The 14,988-nt window shown below is 48.5% G+C and overlaps 5 protein-coding genes across 5 annotated transcripts; 3 read left to right on the top strand and 2 right to left on the bottom strand.

Moving 5' to 3' along the window:
- Positions 1–792: 792 nt before the first annotated feature.
- B0J16DRAFT_364688 (uncharacterized protein) lies at positions 793–4,467 on the top strand (the record flags this gene model as incomplete). Its single annotated transcript, XM_046129956.1, has 3 exons — positions 793–2,430; positions 2,478–2,784; positions 3,343–4,467. The coding sequence occupies exons 1-3, from the start codon at positions 833–835 to the stop codon at positions 4,465–4,467; spliced, it is 3,030 nt and encodes a 1,009-aa protein (XP_045978833.1). The 5' UTR covers positions 793–832.
- A 25-nt stretch (positions 4,468–4,492) lies between these two features.
- Positions 4,493–5,937, bottom strand: B0J16DRAFT_348704 (uncharacterized protein). The gene is made up of 2 exons (XM_046128784.1): positions 5,034–5,937; positions 4,493–4,980 (listed from the first exon to the last, which is right to left on the bottom strand). The coding sequence occupies exons 1-2, from the start codon at positions 5,877–5,879 to the stop codon at positions 4,747–4,749; spliced, it is 1,080 nt and encodes a 359-aa protein (XP_045978832.1). The 5' UTR covers positions 5,880–5,937; the 3' UTR covers positions 4,493–4,746.
- A 1,600-nt stretch (positions 5,938–7,537) lies between these two features.
- On the top strand, positions 7,538–9,826 carry B0J16DRAFT_182461 (major facilitator superfamily domain-containing protein). Its single transcript, XM_046122642.1, has 3 exons — positions 7,538–7,918; positions 7,971–9,210; positions 9,264–9,826. Exons 1-3 carry the CDS (start codon positions 7,663–7,665, stop codon positions 9,571–9,573), a joined length of 1,806 nt encoding a protein of 601 aa, XP_045978831.1. The 5' UTR covers positions 7,538–7,662; the 3' UTR covers positions 9,574–9,826.
- On the bottom strand, positions 9,827–12,815 carry B0J16DRAFT_182462 (uncharacterized protein). The gene has a single exon (XM_046122643.1). The coding sequence runs from the start codon at positions 12,735–12,737 to the stop codon at positions 10,080–10,082; it is 2,658 nt and encodes an 885-aa protein (XP_045978830.1). The 5' UTR covers positions 12,738–12,815; the 3' UTR covers positions 9,827–10,079.
- A 736-nt stretch (positions 12,816–13,551) lies between these two features.
- On the top strand, positions 13,552–14,629 carry B0J16DRAFT_348700 (uncharacterized protein). Its single transcript, XM_046128783.1, has one exon. The coding sequence runs from the start codon at positions 13,673–13,675 to the stop codon at positions 14,381–14,383; it is 711 nt and encodes a 236-aa protein (XP_045978829.1). The 5' UTR covers positions 13,552–13,672; the 3' UTR covers positions 14,384–14,629.
- The last annotated feature ends 359 nt before the right edge of the window (positions 14,630–14,988 follow it).

Here is a 14,988-nt window from a genome sequence, read left to right as displayed (position 1 = left end):
ATATTGTAAGTTAGAGTATCACGCTGGCGTTTGCAAAGAAGACATCTCGTCGCAGCTTCTTCTCAAACTTGCTGCAGAGAATGGCTGGCAGTGTTGTAATGCATGCCGACGACTGGTGGAGCTGAACTTTGGGTGCTACCATATCAGTAAGTTACTATTCCCTTGTTGAAAAGCTTGTCAATCTCTAATGAGAGTGAAGCTTGTTTATGTGGTGCCCAGTTCTGCTATCTTTGCGGAGTTCCATGGAAGAACTGTAATTGCCCTCAATGGGAAGAGGATCAGCTCATGCAAAGGGCAAATGCCATTGTTGATCGGAATTACTATGTGGACTATGGCTACTTTGACGAACTTCAGCGGCAAGTTTACGTCGCGCATGAGAGAATGAACTTGATAGAGGCTCATGAATGCACTCACGACTGGTGGAGAGGTCGTCCAGGCCCTAGGGAGTGCGAGAGATGCAATCAAGTTCTACCGGTGTTTTTATACGAGTGCCGTCAGTGTCACCTCATGGCTTGTAGACGCTGTCGGTATAACCGGCTGTGAAGGTATTCTTGTATTTTTAGACATATGTTGGATTTAGCTCAGAGATGATGGGGATGTATATAGTCATGCTTGGGTGAGTAAGCGAGAACACCTAGATCTGGATTGAATAGAATATATGTCCTGATTTGCGACAACGTATCACCAGCAGACGTAACCAGCAACATGACTCCTCGGCGCTGACTAATTCGTCGGTTAGCGCCTTTAGCCGACAGATCATTGTTTGTTTGTCACTCGCAGACTCATCAACCTGGCATAGCTGTGACTGCGATCTGTTCGCCCCATCACCAAAATGACCAGTCGAGAACAATCAAATCACATGAACACATTCCGATTAACCCGCCCACAGCGGATCAAGCGAAACAGGCCAACGATATCGTGTACCGCCTGTCGCGCCCGTAAGCAGAAATGCGACAGACAGCAGCCTTGCAGTGGGTGTCAGAAGCGTGGCATTGAAGAATCATGTCGCTATGAGTTCCTTCCAAGATCCGCCAAATCTACCGCGGCTGAGAATAGCGAGGGTCGGGTCCAAAGTGAGCTTAGGCAAATGCGGAGTGTGCTGCAGAGCCTCCTCAGTCAGCCTGGAAAAGACCAATCAGCCGAACCCTACAAACAGCTGCTTGAGAGCGTAGGACGTATAGAGCAGACAATCGACGGAAAATCTGGCCAAGATGTTGCAAGGGTATCTTCAGCATGCCAAATTCCGGACATCATCTTCGGACCTACAGAAAAGCTTTCGGTGCGAGATATTCCGGGAGCGTTGCCGTCTCGTCAGATTACGGATCGTATTGTATCAACATATTTCAACGCCAAATGCGTCGTCGTTCCGTTCATTCACACTCATCAGTTTCGGCGACAATATGAAGCATTCTGGAAGGATCGAACTTCCAGCAGTTTCTTGTGGATTAGTATGTTGTTCTCGATCATGGCTGTTGGTGCTACAATTTCAAAGACGAACGTAGCAATGTCAGGTCTCCAAGAATCATCGCTGTATATCAAGCTGTCATCCCGTTGCCTTGTCTCGGGACAGTACCGCAAGGCTGCAGAATTCTCGGTCGAAGCCTTGGCTATGCATTTTTATGCCCTGAGTTTTCATCAGGACAACCAAGACTTCAATCTTTCTCAATTGCATGCAGTAACCATTCGTCTAGCTCAGCAGAAATTCTACCATTGCGATATGAACCAGTTTCTGCAACTCGTCACTCCCTTTGAAGCAGAGATGAGACGGCGTGTTTGGTTCTTCATTCAGTATCACGATGTGTTAACCTCGCTCGAGTATGGTCTTCCTCCATTAATCCATGGAGAAACATCCTCGGGCTATCACCCTACCAACGCCACAGATGACGACTTCGATGAGGACTCCATGGTGGTCTCACCCAGGCCGACTACGGAAGCTCAACCAATGTTACCCCATGTATTCATGTCTCGGCTTCTGCCAATCCTACGTCGGATAATTTGCCATGCCCAAGGCTTCGAAACCTGCAGTTACTCGAACGCGATGTCTCTGAAGGTGCGATTGGACGAGTGGTACGACTCGATACCTTCTTGCCTTCGCATCCGCTCGATCAAAGATTCTGCATTTACTGATTCCAATAACACTGCCATGCAACGAATACTTCTTGAGCTTATCTACACCACGAGTATCACACTACTACATCGCCCATTTCTGGACTCAATTACATACAGTGGACACGAGTTCCAAACAGCCCTGGATGCATGCCGAAAGAATGCTGTTAGATCCATTGGGGTCTATGTAGAAGTTGATCGGGAAATGCAACATGGTGGAAGGCTACACGATGACCTACAGATTGCCGCGAATCTGCCTTTCAGCGACTTCTTGATGATGAATATCATTGCGCCGCTTGAGTTCTTTGAGTGTGTAGATTTGCCGTGAGTACAAGATCTTTCGTTTCTATATCTAGTCTAACATGCTCCAGGCCTGTCGAGGGGAAGTATATAGTGACTACACTGAAGACTGCAGCGCAGCTATGGTCAAAAAGGCCATACGTCTCAGGTCATGCGCTTGAAAGCTCGCGAATGCTTCGGGTAGTCTTGGCCAATATGTGTGTAAGGAAGTCAGGGCCGAGTCGCATTTCGGATCCCCATCAACACTCAAACTGTATCCACAGTTCTAAAGTTGTAGAGGATGACCGTTATGTGCCAGAGGGCTCAGATGAAAATGTACTTGGTAACGAATGTGTTGATGTTGATCACAGCAGTATCGAATGGGACGACACAAATGAGGTAAGTTAAGTGACTTAAACAAAGAATGGAAACCTATACTGACGTAACTAAAGAATTCGCATCTACTTTTCCATTACGAATCATTTCATGAAGTGTTTGTGGACGATGCATTTCTGGATCCCGTCTAGTATTGGTAGTTAGGTTGGTAACAGTTATCAGGATGACAGGAAATAGACGGGCACATTCCCCCATAGAAAACGACCGAAGTGACCCGGTTATTTCGTTATCCCCATCTTCAGATAGGCTACTACGTAGGTTCTTGTGGAACCTCTCGGACTTGTCGGAGCAAGGTATTACCGCTTTTGGTAATTGTTATGTCCGCCCTTACGACCAACAAAGCAGTCATGAACATGATCGCAAATTCATTGGATAGATGGAAGTCGCGGGCATACATTTCATGGAACCACTAGGTTTAAGGATATATTGGGTAGCCGATAGAGAAGTATAAAGAGTGCTCTTGCGCGCTTCTCATGGCCTCAGAACCAACAAACAAATCATCTCGACCCAGCTGTGTTTCATAAATCCATTATCATGAATGATAACGTCCTTGTTCCTCAGGTTTCGACCTCGCTTGTCCTTAACTCCTTCAACGGACAGCTCGACTTGGAAAAGACCCCCATTCCCCATCCTACACCTCCTGGATCAGTCATCGTCCGTGTTCTCAGTACTCCAGTTCGTCCTCACCAACGGGCTGGTTTTCATGGAAAGAGCTTTCTTTCTTTTACACCTCCATACAATCCAGGTGATGGCGGCATTGGTCGCGTCATCTCTGTTGGGCCAGATGCTGTCTCCCTCAAGTCGGGACAACTTGTCTATATGAGTAACTTTTTCACTGCCCGAGACGACCCAAGCACACGTGTACTTCTTGGACTTCATGATGGCGGTGGCTCTGAGCGAGATAGTAAGCTGTTCAATCTCTGGAAGGGCTTTTGGAGAGATATCGCCATTGTTCCAGCGGAAAATGTTTTACCTCTTAATGAGAAGATCTTGGTTGATGAGATGGGGTACTCTTTTGGCGACCTCAACTACATCCAACGCCTTTCGGTGGCATACGGTGGCATTAAGGCCGCCAACCTTCAAGCTGGCGAGACTGTCATAGTCGCCCCTGCGACTGGCCATTTCTCTGGAGCAGTAGTTGAGTTAGCTGCACAAATTGGCTGCAAAGTCATTGCTCTCACCCGGTCGGCGTCCAAGCTCAAGCCTCTCACTTCTCGTTTCCCTCGCGTTACAGCTCTTGAGCTGACTGGCGATGAGAAAACGGATACCGAAGCTATCCGAGCCTTGGTACCAGAAGGCGCGGATGCTTACATTGACGTCTCGCCTCCCGCCGCCACGGCAAATCCCCACCATCTGAACGTGTCAATCAACTCACTGCGCTGCTTCGGCCGTGTGGTCTTCTTGGGCATGATGTTTGATATAAAAGTCAACTATGCAAGCCTGGTGATTCGGGATATCACGATTAGGGCGAAATTCATGTACACACGGGAGGAGTTGGCATCGTTGATCAAGATGATAGAGACTGGGGTTCTGAAATTGGGCAAGGAAGCGGGACATGAGATTGTTGAACGTGGATTTCGTCTTGATGAATGGGAGAGGGCGGTAGCCGTTGCAGAGACAGCTATGGCATGGGGACAGCAAGTGCTTCTGTTCCCTTCCGCGGATGGGGAGCTGGTTGAGGATTGAGACGATTTGACCCGGATTAGAAGAACGAGCTTAGTATAGTCAATTAAAACCCTCTAACTGCTAGTTTCAACTGGCATAGAGTATTTCAATTACTTTCCCTTAGGCTAGTAGCAGCTAATTTGACTGATACCAAGATGGGACCTTATTTACACTTTCGCCCTGTTCACAAGTGTTTCTGCTCCTTAGTCCTAATATATGTATTCTTTGATGATATATACCTTTACTCCGCACCGTGTATAACTCGATATAAGGACCCCCTAACGCCATGTTTCCTTTCCTTTAGAACCCGAATGGTAATGAGTCCATGATATCCATGTTTTCTTCAGCTTCTTCTTCCAAACATCTGCTGCATGTGCACTTAAATTGAAATTGTGTCTGGGCATATTTCTGTCTACTTGACAGATCCTTACGTGTCGCCAGATCAAAGTAGGTAATCATGCACTCTTCGCCCTTGGAGATATCACGAGCGGCGGTGTAGACCATTCGGGCCTGGCCGTCCGGTTTATGTGACACCTGAGACAAAGTCAGTACTCGACCAAGCACTGAAATAATTAACAGCAACTCACGTTGGGTAAGCATGAATGATTGAACTGGGCAGCTCGGGGATACAGAGCAAACCCGTACGATTCACCTCGAGAAGTAGCACGATCGTTCACTGATTGAGAGCCTGTCGGTCTCGGGTACAGGCCAAAAGTGTTGGTCTCTTCCTTGCACAGCAGCAAAAGCATTTCGTCGGCAGTCAACATGCACGGCAGAACAGATGCATCACTCAGATACTCATTGACCAGTCGCTTCCAATGGATTATCTGCTCTTCGGGCCACGAGTCAAGGTACGCACAGCACATATCGACGGCCTTCCAGCCACGCAAAAAGTGAGCTTCCCACGGGTAGCGATGCTGTGCGACAGCATTGCCGCTGTGCAACTCGGCGTTCCACGTGGCGACCAGACGAACAACGTGCCAGAGCGTCGCGAAATTGTACTCGTTTTCTTTGCGGCGCATGCTGTCGGCGTGCTTCCTCAGCCAAGCACACTCAAAGTCATGTCGGACCTTGTCCGTGGCTCGGCAGGCGATATTGCACCATACAACGTCTTTGAAACAAGCGTGTTCACAGCGTACGGCACGGCCATTTTGCGGAACACGGCGAGAGCACGAGAGATTGCTGCAGATGAGAGGTTCGGTATCGGACGTCACGGAGGGGACGATAGCATAGGCTGTGTCTACCAGAAGAATGGTGCCTTCTCGGATGGGACCGGTGGCTTTGAGCAGTCTGCCCTTGCAAGGGTCCTGGTCTGGCACCAAATTAGGATGCACATAAAAGTCCAGGTCGTGGTAAGTGCTGGCCACATTTGAAGGTTTTAAGGCGGTGCTTCTAGGGGCCTTTGGTGGGAGACGGGGTTTTTGGTACTCCATTGGTGCGGTGAGATAAGAGACGAGCAAAAGGTGAATAGCAGCGAGGAAAACGGAGAAATTGAAAATGGAAAAGAATTTTGCTGGCAAAATGCTGTCGAGCATTAAGCTCCGGAGTCTGGACCCCCTCGGGATGGTCCAATTCGGTTAGACGAGTTGGAGGCCACTAAGACACCATCGCCACTGCGATAAGGAAATTATTTCAGCGTAACCTTTTGTGGCTTGGGGCCATCTTGTCCCATCTCACTTTATCACTGTATCAGGAACGGCAGAAGATCTTTCAAGGTTTGTGTTTGACATTGTGACACGGAGGGAAACTCAGCTTTGAACAGAGTTGCAGTTATTGAACCAAGGTATGTCGACGCAGCATCAAGTGAGTGGATCGTCCACCACGCTAGTAAAGTGAAGAGTTCTTGTAAAATCTGTTACTGCTGCTGTTGTAAAATCTTTATTTATCCGTGGGTTTTTGACGTTAAACATGGTATCGTATCGGTGTTCAGCCCCGTTAAATCGGCATTGCAATAGCCGTTACTCGCCCTTGCATGGGATCAGGTGGAGAGGAGCCACAAGGAAGCTAGGGAGATCCCTCCAGTGACATTGGACCCTGTCACACGTGCACTAGAGACCCTTTGTCCATTCACCTTCAGCGACTTATTTTGAGGCTGACTTGCCTCTTCCGCCTCACCTTAATTCGTGCGCACCGGTAAAGGGCCAAAAATGTGATGCTGATGAACCGCTTACGGTGGGAGAATTGAGAGGAGCATTCAAGATCCAGGTGCAGGGATTAGATGTGTTGAAGAGCCGGGGAACCTGTGTCCGCCAGATATTCTCTGTTTCTTGTGACAAACTTGCTCGGGAGACTTTGGTGTTTGAACGCAGACCCAGCTGTCCTGGATGGTTATTTGACGAGACATGTTCATAGCTCCGTTCACGAAGGAATCACCGTAATAATTAATGCTTACTATCCTCCTTGTCAGGTTTACGGAAGGATTCGTGTATTCCCATAACGGCGCGCTGTCCTGCTGTAGGGTTGGTTCATCTTGAGATACCCAGCAAGATCGAGATTGACTGAGCCTCATGTGGAGTACCAAAAGCTTGTTCAGGTATCGGAGAAAGGGCGAAACAATGTCAATCGCTTTCAATTCCACAAAATCATTGGTGTCAACCTGTGCGAAGCGTTGTCTTGTTCACTGAAGAATGTTATCCGGTTGCCGTAACACATTGTTGCGGCATGTAAACTGACCGAAAACAGAAAAGTCAGCCATGAAGAGCATGAGCATGGGGTCAGAATTAGTGGAGCCGATATGGCCCGAAATAATGGGTGAGCCGGCAATTTTATTCTGTCACCTCGATCAATTTTCTGTCTGCCTGAGGCTGCAATATCCCTGCAGGCATCCATGTCCGTGTTTCGCGAAGCTTCGGCATCCAACATGAAGCAACGAACCAGCCGGAAACATGCCTGAGGCTCCATCTCCATTTCCATCAATTCTATCAGATTCCAATGCTACGCCAAGCTGCGAATACCCTCGCTTGTGACGCCAAACCAAGCATAGTCAATTCGATAAGGATGGCCGATCATACGACGATAGGACATTTTGTTCCAGTACATGCAGTACCATGTTGACGTCACCTACTACGGTTCACAGAAGAACATTGCCGAAACTTCCTGACTTGACCGCATTTTATCGCTGAAGCAATAAATGCAGCGTCTCTCTGCATCAATTTGTCTTTTATTTGTGATGCATACTTGCCGATTCTATTTGTGTTGTTAATTTAGGTAGTGGAAATGTCTCTCGCTCAGCATGTGACCCAAACAGAGGGATTCGACTATGAAGGCCCCGCGAATCCCAACTATGAAGGTCCAACACATCCAAATATCTCACCCGGCTTCGGAACACCAAATATCCTCGTCCCCGATAGAATTGAGTACGAGTCCTTCCCCGACCGATCCGAATGGCGACGTTTGAGCTTTGCGCCCATTGAGATTGTACAGAAGTTGCCCCATCTCGCCGCTTACAAGGTCTCCGACATCAAGCGATATGGTAAGTTTCGGGAGAGAAGGCTTGAGTTGAATGTATTTCTAACCATTCGTAGTCCAAGTTGCGACTGGTATAATAGCTTGCTGGCTTGCAGCTGGTATCGTCTTTGGTTTCGCTGCGCTGAAGCCCATCTTGATCTCCGAGGGCATTTATTCCGAACTTTGCGATAATGACCAACGACAACTTGGGCACAAGCCAGACTTCCAAATCCCGTGCGCTGCGCAGGATATGCGATTGAATCTGCTGTTCATCTCAGCGTCAATTTCTGCCAACGTCTCGTCGCTCTTTGCGGGCGCTGCCCTTGATCGCTTCGGTCGTCGCGCGTGTTGGCTGGTTTCCAGTCTCCTGCTCACCCTCGGCTCTTTGATGATGGCACTATCTTTCTCGATTCCCGAATTCCACGGCTATCTGATTGGTAACATCCTCTTGGCCTTCGGTGGAACGTTCCTTTTCGTCTCGTCCTTTCAGTTGGCCAATGCGTTCCCCAAGCATTCCGGACTGATCGTCGCTCTCGTCACCGGTGCATTCGACGCTTCCGCGGCTGTTTTCCTCTTTTACCGTATGGCATACGAAGCTTCGGACGGCGCATTCTCCCTCGAAAAATTCTTCTTCGCCTACATCTCCGTCCCGGCGCTCATCTTCCTAGCTGAACTACTTTGGATGCCGCCTCACTCGTACCACTCGCTGCCCCAACTAGAGCAGAAGCTCGAACAAGCTCAAGACCGTAGTCGCGATGTTCACGCGTCGGACGATGAGATCGATGATACCAACGAGTTGACGCGTGTTCGAAGCGCGCGTGCCGATCAAAGAAAGGCCAAGATTGAGAAGATTGAACAAATCGCTGGCGATAGAGAACAGCGAGGAGAGCGCATCAAGGAAGAGGAAGACCGACAAGAAACAAGTGGTGTTTGGGGAGTTTTGCACGGCGTTCCCGCTCACAGACAGATGATGTCACCCTGGTTTATCCTCATTTTGCTCTTGACAATCCTCCAGATGCTTCGCATGAACTACTTCATCGCCAGTGTCAGATCTCAGTACCGATACATGCTGGGCTCCGATAAAGCTGCCGAGCGCATCAACGACTTTTTCGACATCGCGTTGCCTGTGGGAGGAGTTGCTTCGACGCCATTCATTGGACTATTGCTCAACAATTTGAGCGTTCCTGCTACTTTTAGTGTTTTGACAGTGTTTATTGTTGTCATCGGAGTTCTCAACTGCCTTTCCAGCATGTGGGCTGGCTATTTCACTGTTGTGGCTTTTGTCTTCTTCCGACCTCTTTACTACTCAGCTATTTCGTAAGTCGCCTTCTTCTCTTCCCTCGAACGTTGATTCTAATTCATTGCCACAGTGACTACGCTACTAAAGTATTTGGTTTTGCCACGTTCGGACGTATCTACGGAACCATTACCTGTGTGTCAGGAATCACCCAACTTGCCCAGTCTGGTCTCGATGCGCTCACCCACGGCCCACTACACGATAACCCAGTCCCTATCAATGCGACTTTGGGAGCTACAGGTGCTCTTGTTGGTATCATCCTGACCGTCTTCGTTGCCGTCAAGGGTAGAGTCTTTGCGGAGAAGAAGGTCGAGGCGAAGGCTGATGATGAGAGGGAGCGACTTTTGTCGAATGCCCAATCGAACTACGGTACTGGACATTAAGCAAGGCATCAAATTACGTGTCTCGCTACACCTATACTATCCTCAGGGTATCAGAAGAATTGGCCCCTGGAGGTATAAGAGACGGAATAATTTTATTACTTTATGCTAGCTTAGACTAACACTCAGGCTACTTTATTATAGTAGCCTAGGCCTTGGAGTATAATTCTTCTGACTACTCGGCGTCGGTGCCTACATATGGACTATGCTGATCGGGATTTGTATTTTGCGATATGCTGCTATGAGACGAACAGGAATACTGGACTTGTGGAATCAGATAAAGTTTGTTAAATAATTGGTTGGTCGATATCACAATTGGGTTGGAAGATTCTATATCGGCGGATATCAGGATTTTGGGAAAGACGATTTCATGTTATACTTAGATGAATAGGTGGAACGAATGGTGCTATCCAAGAGTTTGTCTATCGGAATATATAGCCTTGTGATCTATTCGCCCGTCGATCCTTTGTTGCATATATAGAAACATTACAGATAAGATGTTGACGCGCCTACAGGTCAATATCGCCCTCGCTCGACCAGAGTCCCGAGCTGTACATAATATTGGAAAAGAAAACCAAGACGTTCCACAAACAGATATCGAATAGTCCCTGTGCCTTATCGCGGACCCAAAAGAAGCCATCCTGAATCATTTGAGCCAAACTTGCAGCCTTGTCCGAGACCATATTGAAGATATCATAAGCTTTCTCCCAAGCAGGTTCCAAACACTGCGGCCTGCTATCCGGAGACGTGCTGGGGTCATCTCCCTTGGGTTTTTCATCCTTAGTCTTTTCTTCCGTGTGAAGATCAGGTACGTAGGCATCGGTCTTATACACTGTGTATGCCGAACCAGGACCTCCACACATCTCGAGCGCATCCTTGGGGCACTTATAAAAGCACGAGTCACCGGGGAGATATGTCTCTGTACTCGGCAACTCGTGCGAACAGAAGCATGCCGACCTGTGTCGCAAAGCCACGGAGAAGCCCTTCTTAGCGCATTGCGTAGTGCACGAGTCGCCACTTCGACGGGAATCAGAGCCACGGATGTCCATACGAACAAGCTTGTTAGTGTTGTCAGCATATCGAAGGTACTTGAAGCAGCCATATGCTGGTTTCGTATTCGAGTCGGGGGCAAGAGAGGCTTGCAGTCCCGAGTTGTAGACACTCCAATATCTTGGCCCACCGCATTTCTCAGTGGAAGGGTCTTGACAAGGAGTGTCACACTCGAATCCATCGACTTGACTGTCTTTGTGAGGAAGCGCGTCAGCGCAGAGACAGGTGTCCTTCTGCAAAGCTGAGATGGGCTTTCCCCTGTTTTTACACCTTCTGGCGCATCCATTGACTTGGTCGTGACGAAGGTATACGCGATCGCGAGCTGTAATAAAATGCGTGTTGTAGCAGCCCAAGAGGTCCGGCCCGGCAAGCTTCTCATCTACAGTACCACTATCAGAATTCTTCTTCTCGGATTCGACCTCATCATGAGGAACATCTGTCTCTAGTCCCGTGTTCAGGACATTCCAGGCTTGTGGTCCACCGCATGTAGCATATGGATAGCCAGGGCATGATGTGTTACAAGAGGACTCCGGGCTTCTTCGTTCAAGGGGAGGATAAGAATCGCCGCAGATGCAGTCATGATCCTGTACAGCTGCAACGGGGAAACCGTTCCTCCGGCAGAAATTTGCACAGCCCGTGACTGTGTTGGATTCGAAATATGGTCCGTAGCGCCTAGTTGGCGGTTTGTTCCAGCACCCATGCCATGTAACCTCGTTTTGAACTGGTTCGTCAAAAGGTCTCTGACTAGGTTCGTGCTCGATACGACCCGGGATACCTGTACGGAAGGCTGAGTAATAAGGTCTACGGTCATCATTTCCACCACAGTACGTTCCCTCATCGCCTTTGCAGGGCAGATCACAAAAGTCGAGGTCGAGAGAGTATGTTATATGAGGATATTTCGAGGCACACCAGCAGTCGGAGCCATGCATCAACGCAAGGGGTTCCCGGATCTCCTTGCAACGTCCAAGGCATTCCTCCTGACCGTTCAGGACGAAGACCTGCTTTGCGTTTGTGGGACGTATGGAGAAGCACTGCCCGACCTGTTTCTTGGGAGGTTTAACCAGAGAATCAGGGTCCATTCGGGTCTTGAGATTGTAGACGCTGTAGGCTTCTTTACCTCCGCACTGAGCGAGGGAACCCCGAGAGCATTCCCGGTTGCACCACCCACTGGACAATACATCCGCCTTAGGTGGGTACGTATTCGAGCACCGGCAGGTCGTATCCTGCAAAAAGATGTACTTGAAGCCATTGCGCTCACAAAAGCTATGGCACTCGGTAGGACTGTTATAATGAAAGTCACCCAACTTGCTGTCTTTATCGTCCGGTGGACTGCCGTAGCAAGCTTGTCGGGGGCCCTCATACTGCTCAGACAGGTCGCTGGTTGTTCCCTCTTTCTCAGATGGTAGGTCATCCACTCCGTCCATCTCAAACGAAAGAAGCCCATTGATCTTGGGTTTGTATCCACTCATATCGAAACGACTCCCGGAGCTCCATAAGCTGTAGAACTGGTCGAAACGAAATGGGCTCCTCGATGATTGCAGAACGCAGCTGATGTCTTCAACTCGGCTCGAAGTGTCCGGGGGAGAATCGGTGCATCCACATAATTTAGCAGCGAAGACGACGGCTGCTTTGCCTTGTTCGCCGCATGACTTGGCGCAAGCAAGACGCTCTGACTCGGTAACTGCATCTTCGACAAGCTGGACGTCGTCGGGCAGGCCTTGGAAACATCCGACGGGCCTGCTGCGGGGAACGGTTATGTCGAAGATAAGAAGCACCTCTTCCTCCTCAACAAAGTCCGCCTTTCTGGTCTTGGGTGCGTTCCAACCGTCCAAACCTACGGCTTCACATCGGCTGATGTCGACCTTCTTGTCGCTTGGCGGTTCTCTCCTACCGCAAAAACAGTTGGTGGTACCGAAACCAATGAATGTTTCTTCCCTTTGAGAACAAACAATGGCGCATTTCTCGCGCTCTTGTTGTGTCCGTGCATATCCTCCGGCCCAGGAGATGTGTGGTTTCACTTGATAACAACCCTTCAGAACGTGGTTGTAGTCATACTGAGCAGCTGCCAGAGCCGCCCAAAGAAAAAGAGCGACATACGCAAGAATGAGCCTCGCCATGGCTAAAAGAGTGAAATGGCGTGAAACAAAAGAGCTGAGGTCCCAGGAACGGGAATACGGTGTTTAAGTCGCTGTCCGATAGGATTGTCTCATTTAAGTGACGAACAGCTGTTGGTCAGCCTCGGGTTTATTATGGAACATTTTAGGCATCACACCAGGTCCGTGCCGCAAATGCTGGCTAGGATCATGTTAGTTGAACCAACAACTGTTGGTTCTATCAAGCTAAAGGGCCGTTTAAGCAGGCTACGGGTCTTCGGCTGGAGCGGCTCGCTTGGCACCCGATACAGAAATCGCCGAATTAGCCCACTCTCAGTAATAAGTAGTAAGAGAGACGATATGTGTGTCGGGATGAGCCATCTTGGCGATGAAAGCCTCACGGTCATCAGAAGCGAAAATGAAGGAGTTGATACTGCCGACTCGAGATGTGCGTCGAGAATAAAATTATAGGAACATAATTCCATTGGACGACAATTGCATATTCAAGAGACTTTCAGATATCGTTTAAGCACCCTCAATCGCCCAGTCAAGTGCACGAATTACTGCACATCCAAAACTCTAACGTGTTTAAGCAACTCAAAAAGGGCATCATGGATAGGAATATTTGAGGGGATTTCCCCACCTGCTTTTTCCATTAGCAATATTCTTCCTCCCATTCAACTCCAACACTCTTGTGCCGAGTTTTTCTTTGACTTCGCACACCACCCATGATGAAGATGCCCACCTTGCCTAAAGCCTTTGGGTCCTCTGACGAGCTTACCCAACCATCGACGATGCCACCCAGGCAATCCCAGCCAATTTCCATCGCCACAGATCCCTTCAACAAGCTCCCCGCCGAGTTGAGACTGATAATTATCACCTTCCTAGGTTGGCGCGGCAATTTTAACAGTCTGTGCGAAGCCTCACCTATCTTTTATCGACAACGGAAGACGGATAGTATGCTGGTAGCCTGGGACGCAATGCACAAGAACTTCGAAACGTCAACAGGTTATCACCAAGGCCAGTTGCTACTCAAATACGCTTTGAAACTTGCCAACCTACTGTGGTATTGTGCAAACAAGCCTCAAATGTTTTCATCTGTTGAGGGAACCTCCATCCGCTATTATCCCGGGCTTGTAAACATACCGGATGAACAGCAAGGGGTTCGTTTGATCGACAAGATCTTGAATTGGGACGTCTCCGACCCCTTGTTTACAGGCCACAAATACCTAATCTTCGAGGTTAATGCGCTTTGGGATCGTATGATGACCTGGCAAATCGGGCGCATATCTACATTCCGCGCATACATGGAGGAACACAAAAGGTTGGAATGCTACACAGAACGCTTTCAGCGCCAATTTGGTGATTATGGAAAGATGCTACCAAACTCACTGCCGCCTCCAACTTCCGCATGGAGGCGCCCAGTGTTATTTGTGTTGCTCATTTTAGAGCTGATGAATTCGACATACTTTACATATCAGCCTCGTGAAGGTTCATGGGAGTACTGGGTCGAAAACTCCTTTTGGCGTAGATTCGTACCCACCGCACTCATGATGGCCCAATCAGTACATACAGACTTTCTTGAAGTCCCTGAAGATCATTCGGACAATGACTCGGATGATTATCCAGAGTTGGATTATGAGACGAAACGAGAACTCAGGCTTATCTGATATTAATCTCGTCCTTTCTCATCTACGCAGGGTTATTTGATGTCTGGGTAATATTAGTGTCAAGATTCAAATCAAGCGTCACAACTGCTGTTCACAGGCTCTAGCAAGACTCCCGACAGCCAACAATATAGGTTAAGGCTTTCCTAACTTTGGAAATAATTGGTCTTTGTAGTACTGTACTATTTATATTCTTGTACTACACCCGAGAATGCTGCCAATACAAACCTATTCATGGTTAAATATCGAAATTTTAGAACTTTGTTTCCTCGTTCCCTCGTAAAGTCAATTGAGCAATCCGGCTGCCGGAGGGTGAAGGAAATAAGGCAGTCGCAATGTTACTCCGTGGCAACCTAAGCAATGTTGATCGACCAGTCCTCATTGTCCGGCAGACGCTTAACGCTGGCTGTGTTGTAAACGACACAATTGACTCATCCCCTCTGCTCGTTCAGACTAGCTATCGTCTGTCTATCTCATGCGCCCTTACAAACTCGAAGTCAGGTTATCAGATAAATTAGCCACCAGAAGCATAAGAGACACAACAAAGTAGCTAATTCATGCCAACTTAGATTGGAGCTCGGGCTGCTTTATTCTGGCACCCTAAGTCT

Source organism: Fusarium flagelliforme (assembly GCF_020744385.1).
Source record: "Fusarium flagelliforme strain FIESC 12 MPI-CAGE-AA-0113 chromosome Unknown B0J16scaffold_7, whole genome shotgun sequence".
In the NCBI taxonomy this organism is placed as follows: domain Eukaryota; kingdom Fungi; phylum Ascomycota; class Sordariomycetes; order Hypocreales; family Nectriaceae; genus Fusarium; species Fusarium flagelliforme.
The sequence above is the reverse complement of the archived record's forward strand: the minus strand, read 5'-3'. Positions and strand labels throughout refer to the sequence as shown.